Below are 17,773 nucleotides of genomic sequence, written 5' to 3'. Positions count from 1 at the left end.
AAGAGTATATTATTTAACACTAGTACCTATACCCTACCAACTATATAATATAACTAACACACTCGGGATATTAATCATTCACACACGAGTTAGATCTTATGTGTATCTACAGCCACAAATTATTTATCCTACAATACAAACCCTGCAGGTTCTCCATTTCAAAAGAGATAGATATATCAAGTTACAAACAGGTTTGACAGCACCAAAAAGAGTTACCACAGTACCTTAAAACCAAAAGACTCATAAGAAGACAGCACCAAAAAGAGTTAGATGCAGCCACTGTCAGAAAGAGACATTCTCGAAGACCCAAGTTTTTCAAAAAGAGAGTGAACAGATGGCATATAAGTTGAAAGAAGAAACCGCTCAAAACGATTTTAATCAAATACACCACTTATGATTCGATAGCTGTGAAGTTAATAGTCACCGTGTATTAATATATATAAATATTTCCTTCAAAAAAAAGTAAATGGTAGAAGAGTCCATTCCAAACATTGCTTCGATTATCAAGACAAATATACTGCAGCCTAAAAACAGTCCCTGTGTACCATGCTTATTTATAACCATCTCTACAAATTAGCTCCACATCAGTGTCGAGTTCTTGATAGAAGATTCCAGCCCAAAAATTATTCCAGTTAATTAGATTATCACGCCAAGCCCAACAGTCTTCATGTACCAGTACCACCTATGTATCTCCTTTCTATCAGTGTCGAAAGAGTTACTCTAGAAGCATAACAGTATACATAAAGTCAGCATTCTTGATTCATGAAGTGTTGTAGTGCATCATAAAAAAGCAAGTAGCTGAAATATTAGTCACACTCACACAGGCAAAGCCATTACATAACCAACTCAACTAAGCCATCATGCCCCACTAGACACAGTTGCCATGACATTGGATTTCAAAACCTATTAAGCATTATCCCCTTGTAGAATTAAAATATTGCAAGTTGATGTTAAGTGATTAACCAAAAGGCAGTTAAAACTAAAACAATAATAATAAACTAACTCCACAAAGGACCAGAAGTAACAAATGTATCCCCATACAGATTATTACAAATCGCGACAAGCAATATTAGAGGTACCATCATGCAGAGAGGAAAAAATAAAAACAGCATTTCAACTCCAAGCAAACTGAACCCAATATATCAGCGCAAAATTTTCAAGTCATGAAGCAGCTCTTAACCACACCTCGAAAACTCTACTAGAAGAACCACCAGGACATATCATCCCCCTATAGTAGCACAGTAAAGTTTTGAATTATGCAGCATCTCTCACCACCTTGAGAACACCAAACTTCACCCCAACAGACTTGCACAACAGTAAGTACTTAAAACCATCATATCATCCTAAAATAGCTGTTCCATCCACTGACATCATCATCGAAAACAACCTACCATGCAAAATGATGCGAAGCAAAAACAGAGGTGACGTGAACAGAATCACCATCTATAGAAACCTCAGTACTCTTTTAAGTTGCCATCTCATTTTAAAAACAGTAGGTTCAATCCTCCACTTATAACACCATCAGCACGCCTTTCTTAATAAAGCAGCCTTACTTTGCAAAAATTAGCAAGAGCATTTTGAGAAGAACCTTATTGCATAAAGGGTTGGTAGGAAGAAAGCAAAGTGACAAGAACCTCCCAACTCAAGAAAGACAGAGATAAATCCAACCTGACCAAAAGCTGTTGGAAAAACAAAATGTAATAAATTGCAATTAAATAAATTCTCTTCAATTCTAGAGAAACAAAATACAGACTGTGAAAAAACCACCTTATATTCAAGCAGTCAAAAGAAACTATCAGAAAAGGACGTTAATCATTTCATATCGTCAAAGCCAAAATATAACAAAATATGGCAGAAGAAAAATGCTTAGGAGAGATGCAAACCAAAGAAAACCAAATTCAGAGAACACTCATTCAGTACCTGACAACAACCAAAAGCAACACTTCTTTTCATAGCTGCAAAACAACGGCAATGCTCTGAAACCAGAGGAAGCCAATTTATCTCATCAAGTTTTGCTGCTACCGTGTGGGCTACTCATCAACATAAACCAACTAAGTTTCCCAGTCTTCAATCACATATAAAAGCAACACTTCTTTTCATAGCTGCAAAACAACAGCAATGCTCTGAAACCAGAGGAAGCCAATTTATCTCATCAAGTTTTTCTGCTAGCATGTGGGGTACTCATCAACATAAACCAACTAAGTTTCCCAGTCTTCAATCACATATAAAAGGAAATATAAATCTGACAAAAACAAGATCGCATACAGGAGTGAAATCAGACAGATACCAAACCACATAAAAGGAGAGGCGTAACCCAAGTTCCTAGGAGATCTGAAGAAAACAAGACCACATTAAGGGGAGGCACAATCAAAAACCAACTCTGAGAGAACTTAAAGATACACCAGATTTTATTCTTGAGAGCAAGCATAAAGCACCAAAGCAATGAGAGTCGCATGATGAATGTTTACATAAATGAGGAATCAAATCCTTAGCATCCGCGTAGAAACCAAGAGAGATCAACCAAAATAACAAACGGTAGGTACCCTTGTTAAAGAAGCTTCAAATAATCTGGTAAGCTTACTTAGAAACAACCAACTCAAAACCCACTTAAAGAATATTTTCTTCCCTCTCAAATTTGCACCAACCAGGGATCTAGTCATATATATTCTGCAGACTAAGGAATACCAAGAGATCTGATAAAACAAAATACAATAGAGTTGTGCAAAAAGATACCAAAATTACCAAATGATGGATAACATGACCAATCACCAAATAATAGTCTTTGTCAGCGCCCAGAGATTAAATCTGCAGATTCTATCAATACCATGGCAAATCATGCATATGCAAGGAAAGAAGTTGGGGACTATTTACCAATCAAATTAGTGAAGAAAACAGAGCCGTGCTGGCTGAGAATCTTGTAAAAACCAAAACCACCCTACTAAAAACAAGGTTTAAAGAGAAGGATGTTCAAAGATTACACATATAACTTAAAAACAGATGACTAATTATGTAGCTTGTCTAAAAGATAAACAGATGACATGCCTGATGAATCACTTGAGAAGTCTAAATGTTAAAAGTCTTCAAAATTCTAACATAGAGAAGTCTAAAAGAAGAACAGATAACAGGCTCCTGATAAATCACTTGAGAAGTCTAAATGTTAAATCTTCACAATGCTACCATGGAGGCATTCACTATAATGCTTTCATGTCAACAAAAGGAATAGCAGTGAGGATATTGATTATAAAAATATTGAAGATTTTCCATGAGAGGCATAAAAAATACCAAGTGCAAAACCTCAGCTCCAACACGATAGCTTTGACAACAAACCCAAAATTCTGCAAAAAAAAATTGAGGGCAAAGAAAGCAAAAGAAAAACTAGAGGATAATAAAAGTTTAGGCTAAGAAGCTAAAGGATTAGAAAGAGGTAAACAAAACCAAGTATATCCAAGAATGCTTGACTAGTCATTTGCCACCACATCTTCACCAACATATTCATAAGTTCTGCAACCAATGAGAGAAGGTAGCAATAATGCATGTAGAAAAAATCAAGGCTGCAACAGACAGCCATGACTTAATTCTAAAAGAAAGAACCCAAATGCCATGATGAACTTGCAAAAGATCTGAAGGGAAGACAACCAAACCATGGGCATGATGCAAAAGTTCAATGCTTCAAAAACCAATAGAGCCGTTATTTATCTGCAAGAGAACCATCAACACAGAAGACAAGACTCTACGAACAATCATTAAAAATTCATAATCACCCAATGTTCACGGCTGAAAGAAGGAAATCAAGAAATCTTAAACAAACCGTAATTTATGACAAACCCAAAGTACTTTCTGCCAATAAATATTGCACTGCAATAAAAGACCATTTTAAGACATTAGACAAACAGCAAGCTACAGCTGATAAATTAAGGTAATAAAAAACTAAATCAATTTGCAACCAAAGATAGAACCCCCTATAGCATCTGCTGTTCATAAACAAAACCTGTGGGACTTACAACCAGCACCACGCCTACAGCACAACAAATGCCAAGCAATCAGGCAGGACTCAAGTACGTACGATAAAAAGAAAACTACATATCAACTAATAAATATAGTAATCCCCAATCAATGTCACCACTTGTTAAGCAACCCGCAGCGGGAAACAGACTCTACAACAGAAAGAAAGGCAGCAGTCAGGCAGGACACAAGTAGGTATCATAAAAAGAAAACTACATATCAACTATTATACTAATCCCCAATCAATGTCACCACTTGTTAAGCAACCCACAGCAGGAAACAGACTCTACAACAGAAAGAAAGGCAGCAGTCAGGCAGGAATAGATCTCATAGACTTGGTATATTTTAAGACAGATCCAAAGATCAATTTAAACGAATTAAGGCAGCAGTCAGGCAGGAATAGATCTCATAGACTTGGTAAATTTTTAGACAGATCCAAAGATTAATTTAAACGAATTAACCGAGATCCAATCGAGGCAGCATTTGTTAGGCAAAACATCTCCAAGATTAACATCCAGCACGAACCCTACAACACAAAAGGTGAAAGGCCGAAAAACCAGGCAAGAAATATTCGTTCTAAAACCAAACTGGAGACAGAAAAACCATTAAACCGAGATCTATGAACAGCCAGTAATTGCAAGAAAAGTCACCACTTGTTAAGGACCAGATCGCACGGGCGCTACGATTCGCGCAAACTCTACAGCAGGAATTTGAAAACCAAAAGATTAGGCAGAAACCGAAACTGAGACTAAAGCACGTTCTAAAAAATAGTTAGTCAATAGGCCAAGAAACTTAGGTCGTGTGCCATAAGAGCCATCAGCACTTGTTAGAGCAGACATGGGCCACGCTTACTATCTGCACAAATTCCACAAACAGAGAATGGGGAAACCCAGGGTAATCAGGCAATCGCCAAAACAGAGAGAAAAGGACGTTCTAGATCAAAACTATAGATTATAGATCAGGTAACCGAGATCCAATCGCTTATATCAACCGTCAGCACTTGTAGCGAAAACCGCCGAGGGATTACAATCCGCAGGAACTCTACGACACAAAAGGGAAGACCAACGAATCAGGCAGCAACCGTAACGCATAGAAGAGCACGTTCTATAACAAAACTAAATATTGATAATAAACCAATTAACCGAAAACCACCGAGCACCGATCCCAAATCAAACTTCAGCACATGATATAGCAATCCATCGACATAGATCTTAATCAGGAGGATCTCTACAACAAAATAGTTTTACGAAAAAAGTCAGGCAGTAACCGAAACGCGTAGAGTAGCACGATCTAAAACCAAACCAGAAATCGATAAACCAATAAACAGAGATCTGAGATCCGACGCCGATCAGATGACAGCACGCATCAAATTAAACTCCCTCACGAATTCTACATCGCAGAAAGCACACAAATAATCAAGTAGATGCCAGGGCCGCAAGAAGATGCACGGTCAAAAACCAAATCAAATAAATAAACAGGGACGAATTAAACTCCTATCGAACACCAGGCCTCGGTAACTCAAATAATCCATCATCGGAACGCAGATCTGCTCAGATCTACAACAAATAAGCCTTCACCAACTATCGAAGATCGACCACTCAAAACACCAACTCCGACGAACCCATCGCATACGCGAACCAGAGCGAGATGCTACGCTTGAACAACCACAGCAAGTGCGCCTTTTATAGGCGCCTGAGGTCAAAATAGACGGACAAGATTAATTTGATCGTAGGGTTGTGAGGAACTCTCTCAAAGTCCGTAAGGCTATTTTATTTTATCCTTTTTCTGGTCAGATTCGATGAGCCAATGGCGGTGAAAAACCCACGCGGTTTGACCGTGTTTATTCTTCACGCGCTTCTGAAAGCTTCACGGGCCTTCGATGTTTGGGCTTTTAAAATTTATTAGGCCTCACTATAATGGGCCTTATAAGTGGGCCTTTAATAATTTTATTGAAATTAGTGATCCACTGGGAATTAGAGAATAGAAACTAAACTGTGAATTAAAAATTAATGACTAGCCCAATAGAAGTAAAATGATCTGGCGATGATCCAATAAACAAACGGCCTTCTAACTACAGGCTAGTGTGATTGTTTACTTGTGTTTTTCAATGCCTTATTTTTTATTGTTTATATCTAAATTTTCTAGAGTGGAAAATAGTAATTTAATTTGATAATTTATACTGTGAAATTTATGTACTTTAGATATTATTATTCAAAACAATTAATTATGTTATCTAAACTTATATATTATATTTGACCAAATATGAGTTTAATTTTATGTTAAACATGATTGTTAATATAAAAAAATAATAGTTTATGTTGAATTATTTTTTTAAAAGTGAATATAGTATATTTTGTGTGAATAGAATACAAGTTAAGTTGTGATTGCCTGTAATTATTATCAGCTTTCTTTTCGAAATATCAAATTAGATTTTAATATTTCACTTTCGTGTGCATATTGATTTGTTATTTGTAATTTCATTTTTAAAAATAAAACAACATAATAAATATAAAATTTTAAACAACATAATAACAGAAAAATAAAATAAAGCGAACATAAAAACAAAGTAGATTAAACAAACAGAGGTGGTTGCAATTCTTGTTCCACTCAACAATAATTTGTCTTCTTGTTACAACAACACTGCCCTACTGTGCCTCTGTGTCTGTTTCTGATTGGCTGGCTTCGACATTAAAAACGTGACGCAGCGTTACAAAGTCGTGTTTTTAAAACTGAGTACTCTTTTTCGTTGTCGCGTTTTCGTGATTAACGATAATAGCGGCGGTCAGCGGCACGCCTTTGCGTGTCCCCATGTGACTTTATTCACAAGCACAGCACAGCTGAGCTAAACAACCACGCCGCCCAAAGACGGCCCATTGCTCCTGCGCTCTCTAAGCTCGCCACGTGGCCCAGTAATAATTAAACAAAGCCTTCTACACCCCTATCTCTGCCTAAGCTCAAATATCTACTAAGTCACCAATTTGGTAGAGACATTTGGTATTTATTTAGGCAGCTGTTCATATTTTAATTAGCATTTTAACAATAATAATAAATTTCAAACAGAAAATCTATTAATACAGTGTATATATATATAAAATCTAGTAGCATTATTTAGGCAGCGATTTGTATTTAATTAGTATTATAATAATAAATGAGGAAATGGAAAGCTATAAAGTAAATGGTATGGTATGCAACATCAGAGGGTATACCAAAGAAAGATTCTCTGCATCAAGACAACAAATTCCACACCCAATAAATGCAAAGAATAACTGTTCCACAAAGCTAACTCACTCCTTTTTATATATATATATATATATAGACACACACTAATAAATCACAAATCCCCAACCCTAATTTCATTTTACTTCTTCTTCTTCTTATTCCATGGAGTGGAGGAGGGGGCCCACAATCGGCAGCGGATCCTCCGCCACTGTGTATCTGGCAAACTCCGCCGCCGGCGCGACATTCGCCGTGAAATCGGCGGACGTTTACTCGGCGGCGCCGCTGCGGAGGGAGGAGTCTCTGCTTTCGCGGTTGTGCAGTCCGTACATCGTGAAGTGCTTCGGCTCAGATATCACGCGCGAAAATGGGAAACACGTTTTTAATGTATTTCTGGAGTATGTTTCCGGCGGCACGCTTTTTGATCTGGTTAAAAAGCGCGGCGGGCGTCTCGAAGAAAGCGCTATCCGGTTCTACTTGCGGCGGTTGCTCTGCGGATTGGATTATCTCCACCGGAAGGGAATCGTGCACGGCGACGTCAAGCCGCAGAATATTCTCGTCGCCGGCGACGGCGCGGTGAGGATCGCCGATTTTGGGTGCTCGAGGTGGTTGGGGCGCGGGGATTCCGATGCGCCGGCGTTTTCGGGGACTCCGGCGTACATGGCGCCGGAGGTCGCGCGCGGCGAGGAGCAGGGCTTCGCGGCGGATGTTTGGGCGGTAGGTTGCACGGTTATTGAAATGGCGACCGGATCTAATCCCTGGCCGGGGATGAAGGATCCGGCGGCGGTGCTCTACAGAGTCGGATATTCCGGCGACGCTCCGGATATTCCGAGCTGGTTGTCTGCCGACGCTGGGGATTTTCTCGCCAAGTGTTTGATTCGTGACTGCAAGGAGCGGTGGACGGCCGGCGAACTTCTGCAGCATCCGTTTTTGGATTCTGTGGAAGAGAATTGTGGTTGCGGGGAATTGGTTGGGGAGGTTAAGAGGAGATCTCCGACTAGCGTGGTGGACCGAGGCTTCTGGAATGATTTGGAGGCGTCGGATTCTTCTGAAGCTCCGTCGGAAAATGATATCTCGCCGGCGGTGAGAATTAGGGATTTGATCGGAGACGGTCTTCCGGCGGAGTCGAATTTTGAAGTGTGGACAGAGGAGGAAGAAGAAGACTGGTTAACGGTGAGGGGTAACGGCGGTTCAACGGAAGTATCGTCCGTTACGCATTTTAGCGTGGACGATGACGTCATTCAAACGTCACAATTGACGGAGGACGCTCTCAATGAGCACGCGGAGAATAGTAGCGAAAATTCAGTTAGGAGGGTAGAAAATTATTTTGTATCCAGTAAAGAAAACAAAATATTAATAAGATTAAATTCTTTTTCAATATTAGAATTTTGATATAATTCTTGGCCAAATTCAGTCATCAGTTTTTGTACATTTCCATAGCAAATAATGAAAGGTATAATTGGCTCCGAAAAAAGAAAAAAGAAAACACGCAAATACACAAAATCTTATAATTCAACAAAGTATCCAATAACCTTCTCGGATCATAAGCATTTAAAATTATAGCATGTAATCAATTTAAAGCTTCGTAGAAATAAATCTCCATATAAAAGATACTCAAATATGCGTGTGTTTCAACTGTAATATTGTATTATTTGACTTACAATAACAAAATATTAAAGTTAAAATTCAAAGTACAAACAAAACTATACTTTTGAAAAACATTTAATAATATTTGACTTGTATTTGTCAGCATTATTTCTGAATTATTAAACGCCTAGATGATGAAAAGTATATGGCAATTATAGAACAGTTTGATTAATAATAATAATAATAACAACAACGATAGATAAATGAGCCCATAAGTGAGTTAACTCGCGAGTTGTGGTGTAAATGTTGACTTTTGGGTTAGTCAACGTTGAGACAAGGAGGCACGGTCATGTGTGAACGCTGGAGAATGAAAGGAGCAATTGGATGGCCCAGAATTTGGCATTTGGGTGCCATTTATTAGGTCAACCCTTATTTTTTATTCAATTAAAAGTTCGTAGGTTGCTTCGTCATACCCTACTTGCGAATACATATATGTATATACATTAATTCTTAAAATTTATTTGTTTTGATTGATTTTGAATACAAATTCATACTATTTCAGTACAATTTTTAAATAAAAATAAATATTTTTTTTATATAAAATATTTTTAACTTAATATCATTTAAATAAAAATTTTTAAAAAATTATTTCAAATTAATTTCAAAACTACTATCAAATAATTTTTTTTTAAAAAAAATATTAGTAAAAAAAATCAGTCCCATACCGATCTTGCAACTAGTTCTAGAGATGGATTTTGACATTTTGTGGATGCCTTGGTAAATTGTAAAGAGAAATTATTGAATACTTTTATACAAAAGTAAAGCGACCAAAACTTTTAACACTTAATATTATTATTATTTTTAAGTAGATAGATAATCATTAGAATAACAACGGATTAATACATTGAAATAAAGGCTTTTGGAGATTTAAAAATAAAGAATCAAATAGTTGGCGTGATTTTTTTAAAAAACAATAAATATCTAATATAATACTCCCGTGCAACATTTGTATTTGGCACGGAAATTTAAGTGGAGAATATTAAGTATGATAATTTGAGATAATTTAGATATTAAGTGATATGATTGAAAAGAGAAATGATTATTTGTTTTTTTATTTGAGCAATGTGATCGAATAAAGCGAAATGTATAAAAATATTATTAATTATTTCTAAATTTGAAAATGTTTGCAGTGAATTTGAGACAAACAAAAAATAAATATTGTAGGGTGTTTGGGACAGAGGGATTGCTTTAAAACAATTACACAGTTGACAAATAATATTAAAGAGAGCCATGAATTTAAAAATATCAAGAATAAATCAGGCCGGGAGAAGTAAGTATACCAAAAAAAAAAAAAACACCTAATAATTAAAAAATAATTTTAAGCAGACCAAATAAAACCTAATAATTTTAGAACAGCATATAAAGATTAAGCAGTCAGCATAATTTACGACAAAGGTGGTGCATGCTTTGTAGGAAATGCACAGAGTCAGCAGCAGTCAATCACGCCTTGTCGCCCTTTACACATTTAATTAAAAAAATATATAATTAATTTTTTCAATTTTCACAAATTGAAACAAAAGCAGTGTGTACGACCATAATTCTTACATAATGTCAAATCACAAACACATTATTATTACATGATCCTCAGGCCTAAACCAGAATGATAGCATCACTATTTGGTTCTACATTTGAATGTCAAATAATATGTATATGCATGGCATGAGTAGTTTTGTAGAAGAACAATAATGATTTATCGAAGATTGAGAAAAATATATGTGGGGACTTTTGGCTAACCTGGTAGGAGACCGCAAGAATTTGACTCCCTGTGGATATAGGGCTGGCAGGCAGGCAGGCAGGCAAGATCTGTATGTGTCTGTCCATCAATGTCCACATCATATTGTCCTGAAACAACAGCAAATACACTTTTGCACAAACAATGATATTCACATGTCTGTGTGTGCCCACATTTTAATAACAAGATCCATCATTGTTATCATCTATTCTATTCGATTCTTTTGCCTTTTCACCACTGTATACTAATCACGGTAACATTCTGCCACTACTTTTTGCGAATTACCTTCACAGCTAATGACTCTTGTTAAAGAAAACATGTTAGCATATACCCCGCTAATAATGTATGGGTGTTTGTTAAAAATTTCGAGAGGAAACACAATGTCAAGGATGTCGATTGTGACCAGCATTCACTCATCACGATGTGAAATTTGTCACAGCACTATTGCAGAAGAAAATGACATTCGGAAGTTGAAAGAGAAGAGAGGATAATATTAGTTGCTGTTTCTGCAAACAGCAACTAATTTCTTTCAAGCTATTACCACAAAGTGGAGCCAGAGTATAACAACAAATATATTTATAGAAAATCCTAATTGATCGACCCTCCTCCTTCATCCGGGCTTGGGACCGGTTGTGCTTATCAGGTATATCAAAGCACAAGCGGAGTTGCACGACTCTACCTAACCTAATTAAAGCCAACAAGTTAACTACCTTTAAACAACAGATAGAAAGAGCAACCGTAGAATACACCAAAGAGGGGGTTACATTAAAACACTACAGAATAGATTCGACTCGATCAACAACAGAAGAATCACATGAGAAAGATCAATCTAACCTAATTAAAGCCAACAAGTTAACTACCTTTAAACAACAGATAGAAAGAGCAACCGTAGAATACACCAAAGAGGGGGTTACATTAAAACACTACAGAATAGATTCGACTCGATCAACAACAGAAGAATCACATGAGAAAGATCAATAAATAAAATAAAATGTAGAAGCGGATTACATATAATAGAGTTTAAAGAAATGATTGTGTAGCCAACATATCTTACTTATTTGTTCAACATCAAAGTGGGGTCATACAAAAATATACCGAACCAACTTAAAGAAAGAATGACGAACAAAACTATATTGCAACAGCTTTCAATGTGTTTGCAAATAATACTTCGCTGAAAATTGTAGATGGATTTCATCAAAATCACTTATGATTGGTTTCAGCCACACAATGAAGGAATTCATATCCTACTTGTCAAAAGATTTAAACTGCTCAGATACTCACATTGCATCAAAGTAACAGTAGCCCAGTGAACATACTTAGTAAAGAATTTTAAGCATACAGGTATACATCTAATAATGAAAAGAGTAATCAAGATTAAGTAAAAAGAAGCAAGCCAACTGGGCACTCAAGGCATAGGATAAAGCAAATATTAAGATAAAAAACTAGTGGTGGTAAATATTACTTATGTGTCTTGAAAAACTAACCTGTTCAACCGTTACATTTAAGATTAAAATACATCCCCCGAAAAGCAGACATTCTTTAAAATTTTCACAGACCTCTATTTTAGTTTATTAGGAAATTCCATAGCAAAAGTAGAATCACGTAAAGAAATTTTAAGTGGGATTGGCGTTGCTTTTGGAATTATTAGTTACCTGCAGCATTTAGTTATAAGGATTTGCTACCTTGACACACAAATCCAGATGACAAACGGAATCTTCAAAAAATCATTAACAGCAAGTTATGGTGTTCATTTCATTTTAATCCGTTGCAGCTGAATTTCAAACTTTACGAGTTACTCTATTGGGATATAAGCAAAGAAATAAATAAGAAAGTGACAAGTTAATTAGATTGAACACATTAACATACATATGGCAAAGAGAAAAAAACCAAATGTTAACAATGAGAAACATATCCTCATTCAAAATAATTAAAAAATATATATATTAAAAATAAATATTAAAAAAAACAAAAGAATCCTATGAGTAAAGTTTTTTCAAAAAATATGTATATTTCACTGGGTTGAGAACCATAAAAAACAGGAGCTAATGAATTAAAAATCAACCTAAAGGTAACAGCTTTCCCAAAATATGTATTGTTTCAGTAGGTTGACAGGCAAAAATTGTATCATAACTGGAAAATTTACAGAGGAATTTTTATAAATGAAAATAAACAAATATTCCTGAATTCTTATGTAAAACTAACCCATACATTCTATTCTAAACCATGGATTTAACACATATGAAAGCCTAACCCATACATTTTATTCTAAACCATGGATTTAACACATATGAAAGCTAATCCAAAAACACAATGGGAAAAAATAAATTATATACCATGGTGCACTCTTTATGTACTTCAATATTCATAGTTACAAGAGAGGTACATTAACGAGTTCAGATATCTTATAGAAAACTGTCCCAAATATTCTATTCTAAACCATAGATTTAACACAATGTAAACAAATAAGAAAAGCTAATCCAAATACACAATAAAAAAAAAGAAGTAAATTATAGATATAGTAAGAACTAGTGCACTTTTTCATGTATTTCAATATTCAGAACCATCATTTCTAGTGTTATAAAAGAGGTACTTGAACAAATTTGGATATCGTATAGATAACTAACCAAAATGCAACCAAATAATGCAATTGAAGAAAATGGTATATTAGTAGATATAGTATGTTCTAATGCACTTCTTTATGAATTTCAATATTCAGACTCAGTCATTCTAGTGTTGTGAAAGAGATGCATTAACTAATTTGGATCATCAATATAGAAATTTATTAGCATGTACATAAAAGCTCAGATGCACATGTAATTTGAAAGTCAAACCACTCTCCTCCAAACATTCAAGGCAGTTATTTTATATCTTAATTGTTAATCGCTGTCAGACAAAGAATCACAGAGTCAATAATTGAATTAAGTTGGACCAATTAAACACCAACATAATAAATCTACAGACAATCAGTACAACATACAGATGCATGGCTTCTGCAAGTATATAACAATAACACTATATTTAACCAATTATTCGATTATCACCAATGTTATACAAAAATTGCATAAAATAAATTAAGCAAATAAATCTATTATATAGCGATTATCACATAAGACTATCAACAAAGCTGCATATACAATCCCTGTGTTACATTATCTCACTCTCTCTCCAAGGTCTACACATAATTAAAGAAGAAACCAAAGAGACAGAATTCAGGTCATGATTTTAAAAGCCAAGCCTCAAAAATCCAGCAATCCCACCAACTACCATGTTGCAGCCAAGGATCAGCAACAAGGGGTCTGCATACAAGGATGAGACGTACTAGCATCCAAATAAGTGCAGACATCAGAAGAGATGGTCATCCTAGGGAAGATTCCAGCATGCAAATTACATAAACATGGGACATGGTCATCCTAACCAATAACGTGCATAAGGCAAGATTCCAAAACCAGTGTGAACATGTCAAGGCCTAAATCAAATGCAACCAATAATCTCTAATATATTGCATGATTCCAAAAACCAGTGTGAAGCTACTACGGAATAACCTCTGGTATATATGTCAAGATTCCAAAATACCAGGCATGAAGCAATAACCTCTGGTATATATGTCAAGACTCCAAAATCAGCATGAACATGCAAGGGGCTACCTTAAAAAACCAAGAGTGCAGCCATATACCAGACACTTGAAAAACAACCCATCCATAATCAGGACCGTAAGCTCTTCAACATAACCATAAACATTCCAGAGGGCACTTTCCAAATATTATGAAAGTTCGGCAAAAGAGAATCATTTTCTTTCTCATGCAGGCTCCATCAAGATAGAGGGCACTATTTCTGTGTAAGAACATAAATCTTACTATGGAACCTTTAAAAGAAAGTAATGTGCAGTTACTGTTGAATAACAAATACTAGGCACCAATAACCTCTGGTATGTGGCAAGGGTAGAGACTCCAAAACCAGAATGCACATGTAAGGACCTACATTGAAAGAAACCAATCTCCAGATACTACAAAGTAACAATACCAGGCACTCAACCAGTAACTCATTGATATATCAGGACCACAAGCTCTTCATCTTAGCCATAATCATTCTGCTGGAGGCCACTTTCCAAATAATCAAAGTTCTGTAACAAAGAACCATCAACTAGTATAGAAACAGTCACTTGAAGAATATTAAAGGAAACAAGTTCATGAAAAACATCAAAGTTCACTACTTCCCAACAAAAGCCCCCTCTCTTGCCCATGCAGCTTCAAGATTGGGGCACCATGGCTGTGTAAAACCATAACATCTGATCATATAAAGGCCTACAAGTAAACAAATCAACATACAGATATTTATGAATAATAAGTACCAGGCACTAACCAATGACACACTTAACCAATATCCCATTCACCATAAACTCTTCACCTTAGCCATAAAGATCATACAGGCATCATTCCAAATTATAGGAGCTCTGCATATAAGAACCATCTACCAGCATAGGTAGAGTCACTCGAAGAATATAGACATAATAGTATAAAAAAATGTAGGACATGACACATATTATTGCTTAATCATGCAGTTTAAAAATGCAATTGTGAAAACAAAAACAACTATTCAAATATTAAAATTCCCATAAACCAAATGAAAAGGCAATCCTAAATAGTGGGCAACATGCATATGAAACCTCATCAACACACAAAAACCAAACTAATTTTAGTTGCAAAACCCATACCCAACCATCTCTATATCTCTAATAATAAGAGCTCTTAGAGCTGCCTCACTTGTTGCTTGAGTTTTCCATCCTAATCAAAAATTTGAAATATATAAGCAGATTAATCAGATTAGCCAAGAGCTTGAGTACCAAAATAAAATTTAGAACTACAAAAGAAGTAAACATATTAAATCATCAATCAAGATCATCCCTCCATGTATGAAATGATGCTCGCCTGGCTGTTAGTACCAAAATCCACCAGCACCTAACTATCTCTCCTCAACAAAGGTGGAAATAAGTAGAATATAGGAACACAGGGAATGATCTTATAAACCCTAAATGAATAAAGCTTATGTCGCAGCAACAGACATCATAGAAGTAAATTGAAGGTAGCCCGGCCAAAGCTTAAAGGTATCACACTGGAGGGATCTGGTGAAAAGTTGGGAAGTTATAACCAGCACAAAATATAAGATGACAGACTCATATATACAGTATAGCCAACAAAAGATGCCCTCCTTTCATCAATAAATCAGCAAGGAGAGGATCCTACAGAATCTGAAACTTCATCGTAAATCACACAGCTTAGCATTCGATAGTGTATCCAGATGGCACAGCAGGTTAGGGAGTAATGGACAATACAACAATACAAACCATGTATAGAGAACAACTCGTTCGTAAATCCAAGTCCTGCATCTAGCTGTCATGTCGATAATAGGACATTGAAAATAGGACATATCAACTAGCAAGGCTTTCAGGAACGGTCTAATTGACAGTATCTTTAAATTATCTTCATAATAAACGACGGAAGGAAAGAAACCGAACATATACACCCTATGCGATTAAGCATGAAGTGAAATCAAACCAGATCCCAAAAGAATCGGGACCGATCCGTTGTCTACAAACCAAAAGTTGTGCACGTCATGAATTCCACATCGATTCACTATCAAAACGGTAGCCACTTAGAACATCACCAGAGATTAAGGAAGCAAAAGTCCTAAATAATGAATTATGAAACACGAAGAGAAACCAAACCAGAGAACCACGCACTTAATCAATCGAACTTTGATCACAGATCGGTCGAGATTCATCTGAGTTTCAGGAAACATATGCAACCAAAAACAAAACAGAAACGAAGCCAGACGATAAACAATCAATAGTGAACCGACACCAAACCATATAATCTAGATCTTTGAAAAGGAGTCACTCGAGATTCAAACCGTGTTCCAATCCATCAGTACTCTAGAATTAATAAACGACACGGGACGCAAATTCAAACCCTACCAACGATCTAAACCGTCACAGATGAAGCCGAAAACCGAAATCCATTAGCAGAGACCATTAAACAAAGTAGACGATAAACTACCAGCAAAGAATCCCCGATGCAGAAACAACAGTAACTGGGAGACGATAAAGTACTGAAAGCGGGTTGAGGCGAAGGTATTTATAGAACGCCTTGGAGAAACGGACGGATGAGATTAATTTGATCGGAGGGCCTAAGTGAATCCTTATCCGCGTGGATAAACTACCAGCAAAACCACTGGTTTTGCATCCACAAGTTCCTAGAATGTTCTCGCGACCGTTGATTTTTTAAATAGTTGTTACGATAAAATATGCATATTTTTAGATAATAAAATATTCTCTCATCGTACATGATTATATTTTCATTTTTTCAGTTTCATCTAATTTATTATTTTTTTAAAAAAATATTAATTTATCATTTTTTATTTTTCTTATATATTTTTTTAAAAATATTAATACACTACCTATATTATTATTTCTCACGTAAAAAAAATTATTTTTCAACAATTTTACAAAACAAACATATACTTTAATAATATTTTAAATTTTATAATTATAATTTTATATTTTATTACATTATTAGATTATTTTAAATTTATAATTATTTTTATTATATATTCTAATAATTATTTTTACTAATATATTATATAATTATTTATTTATTATATTTATCCCGTATTTACTATATATAAATAATTAAATTTAAGTAAGTTAAAGTTAAGATATTATTAGTACATGATTATTTTTAATAACATAAAAATTGATATTTTTAAATGAGACAAGAAAAACTATAAAAATAGTAAGAAAAGAAAATCATTTTTAATTTTTGAAAAAATTAAATTATACATTTTAATTATATTTTTAAATTTTTAATTATAATTTTTAAATTTTTAATTAAAATAATTAATTATAATGTAGAATGGAAACAGTAGTGTGTTTGTTAAAATAATTTAAATGAATATTTTTATTTTTTTTGAGTTAAAAGAATTATATAAAAATAATAAAAGTTCGTGACAAATTGATATTTTTGACAAGAAGAAGAACACGCGTAATATCTTTTGTTCTCCTGGTCACTCACATTTTAGCATCATACATCTTTAACTGAACATTTCTAACGTTTGGAAAATCAAAGCACATAACATATCAACGTCTTGGATTGTTTCGACAGAATTTACAAAAATAAGAAA

At 35.1% G+C, this 17,773-nt stretch overlaps 1 protein-coding gene and 2 long non-coding RNA genes across 9 annotated transcripts; 1 reads left to right on the top strand and 2 right to left on the bottom strand.

Annotated features, from left to right (window-relative positions):
• Positions 1-413: 413 nt before the first annotated feature.
• Positions 414-5,728, bottom strand: LOC127254827 (uncharacterized). Of its 7 annotated transcripts, none has more exons than XR_007839507.1 (4): positions 1,921-5,674; positions 1,589-1,679; positions 821-1,387; positions 414-720 (listed from the first exon to the last, which is right to left on the bottom strand). It is a non-coding gene; the product is annotated as an uncharacterized LOC127254827 (long non-coding RNA). The 7 variants fall into 7 exon arrangements; XR_007839508.1 differs by having other exon boundaries at positions 821-1,679; positions 1,921-3,855; positions 3,945-5,674; XR_007839503.1 differs by having other exon boundaries at positions 821-1,679.
• Positions 5,729-7,105: 1,377 nt separating this feature from the next.
• On the top strand, positions 7,106-9,151 carry LOC127254732 (mitogen-activated protein kinase kinase kinase 18-like). The gene has a single exon (XM_051279989.1). It carries the CDS (start codon positions 7,384-7,386, stop codon positions 8,608-8,610), a length of 1,227 nt encoding a protein of 408 aa, XP_051135946.1. The 5' UTR covers positions 7,106-7,383; the 3' UTR covers positions 8,611-9,151.
• A 4,443-nt stretch (positions 9,152-13,594) lies between these two features.
• On the bottom strand, positions 13,595-16,886 carry LOC127254733 (uncharacterized). The gene is made up of 2 exons (XR_007839489.1): positions 14,957-16,886; positions 13,595-14,863 (listed from the first exon to the last, which is right to left on the bottom strand). It is a non-coding gene; the product is annotated as an uncharacterized LOC127254733 (long non-coding RNA).
• Positions 16,887-17,773: the final 887 nt, after the last annotated feature.

Source organism: Andrographis paniculata, unplaced genomic scaffold (assembly GCF_009805555.1).
Source record: "Andrographis paniculata isolate CXL003 unplaced genomic scaffold, ASM980555v1 Contig52END, whole genome shotgun sequence".
In the NCBI taxonomy this organism is placed as follows: domain Eukaryota; kingdom Viridiplantae; phylum Streptophyta; class Magnoliopsida; order Lamiales; family Acanthaceae; genus Andrographis; species Andrographis paniculata.
This window is presented reverse-complemented; position numbering and strand designations above follow the sequence as displayed.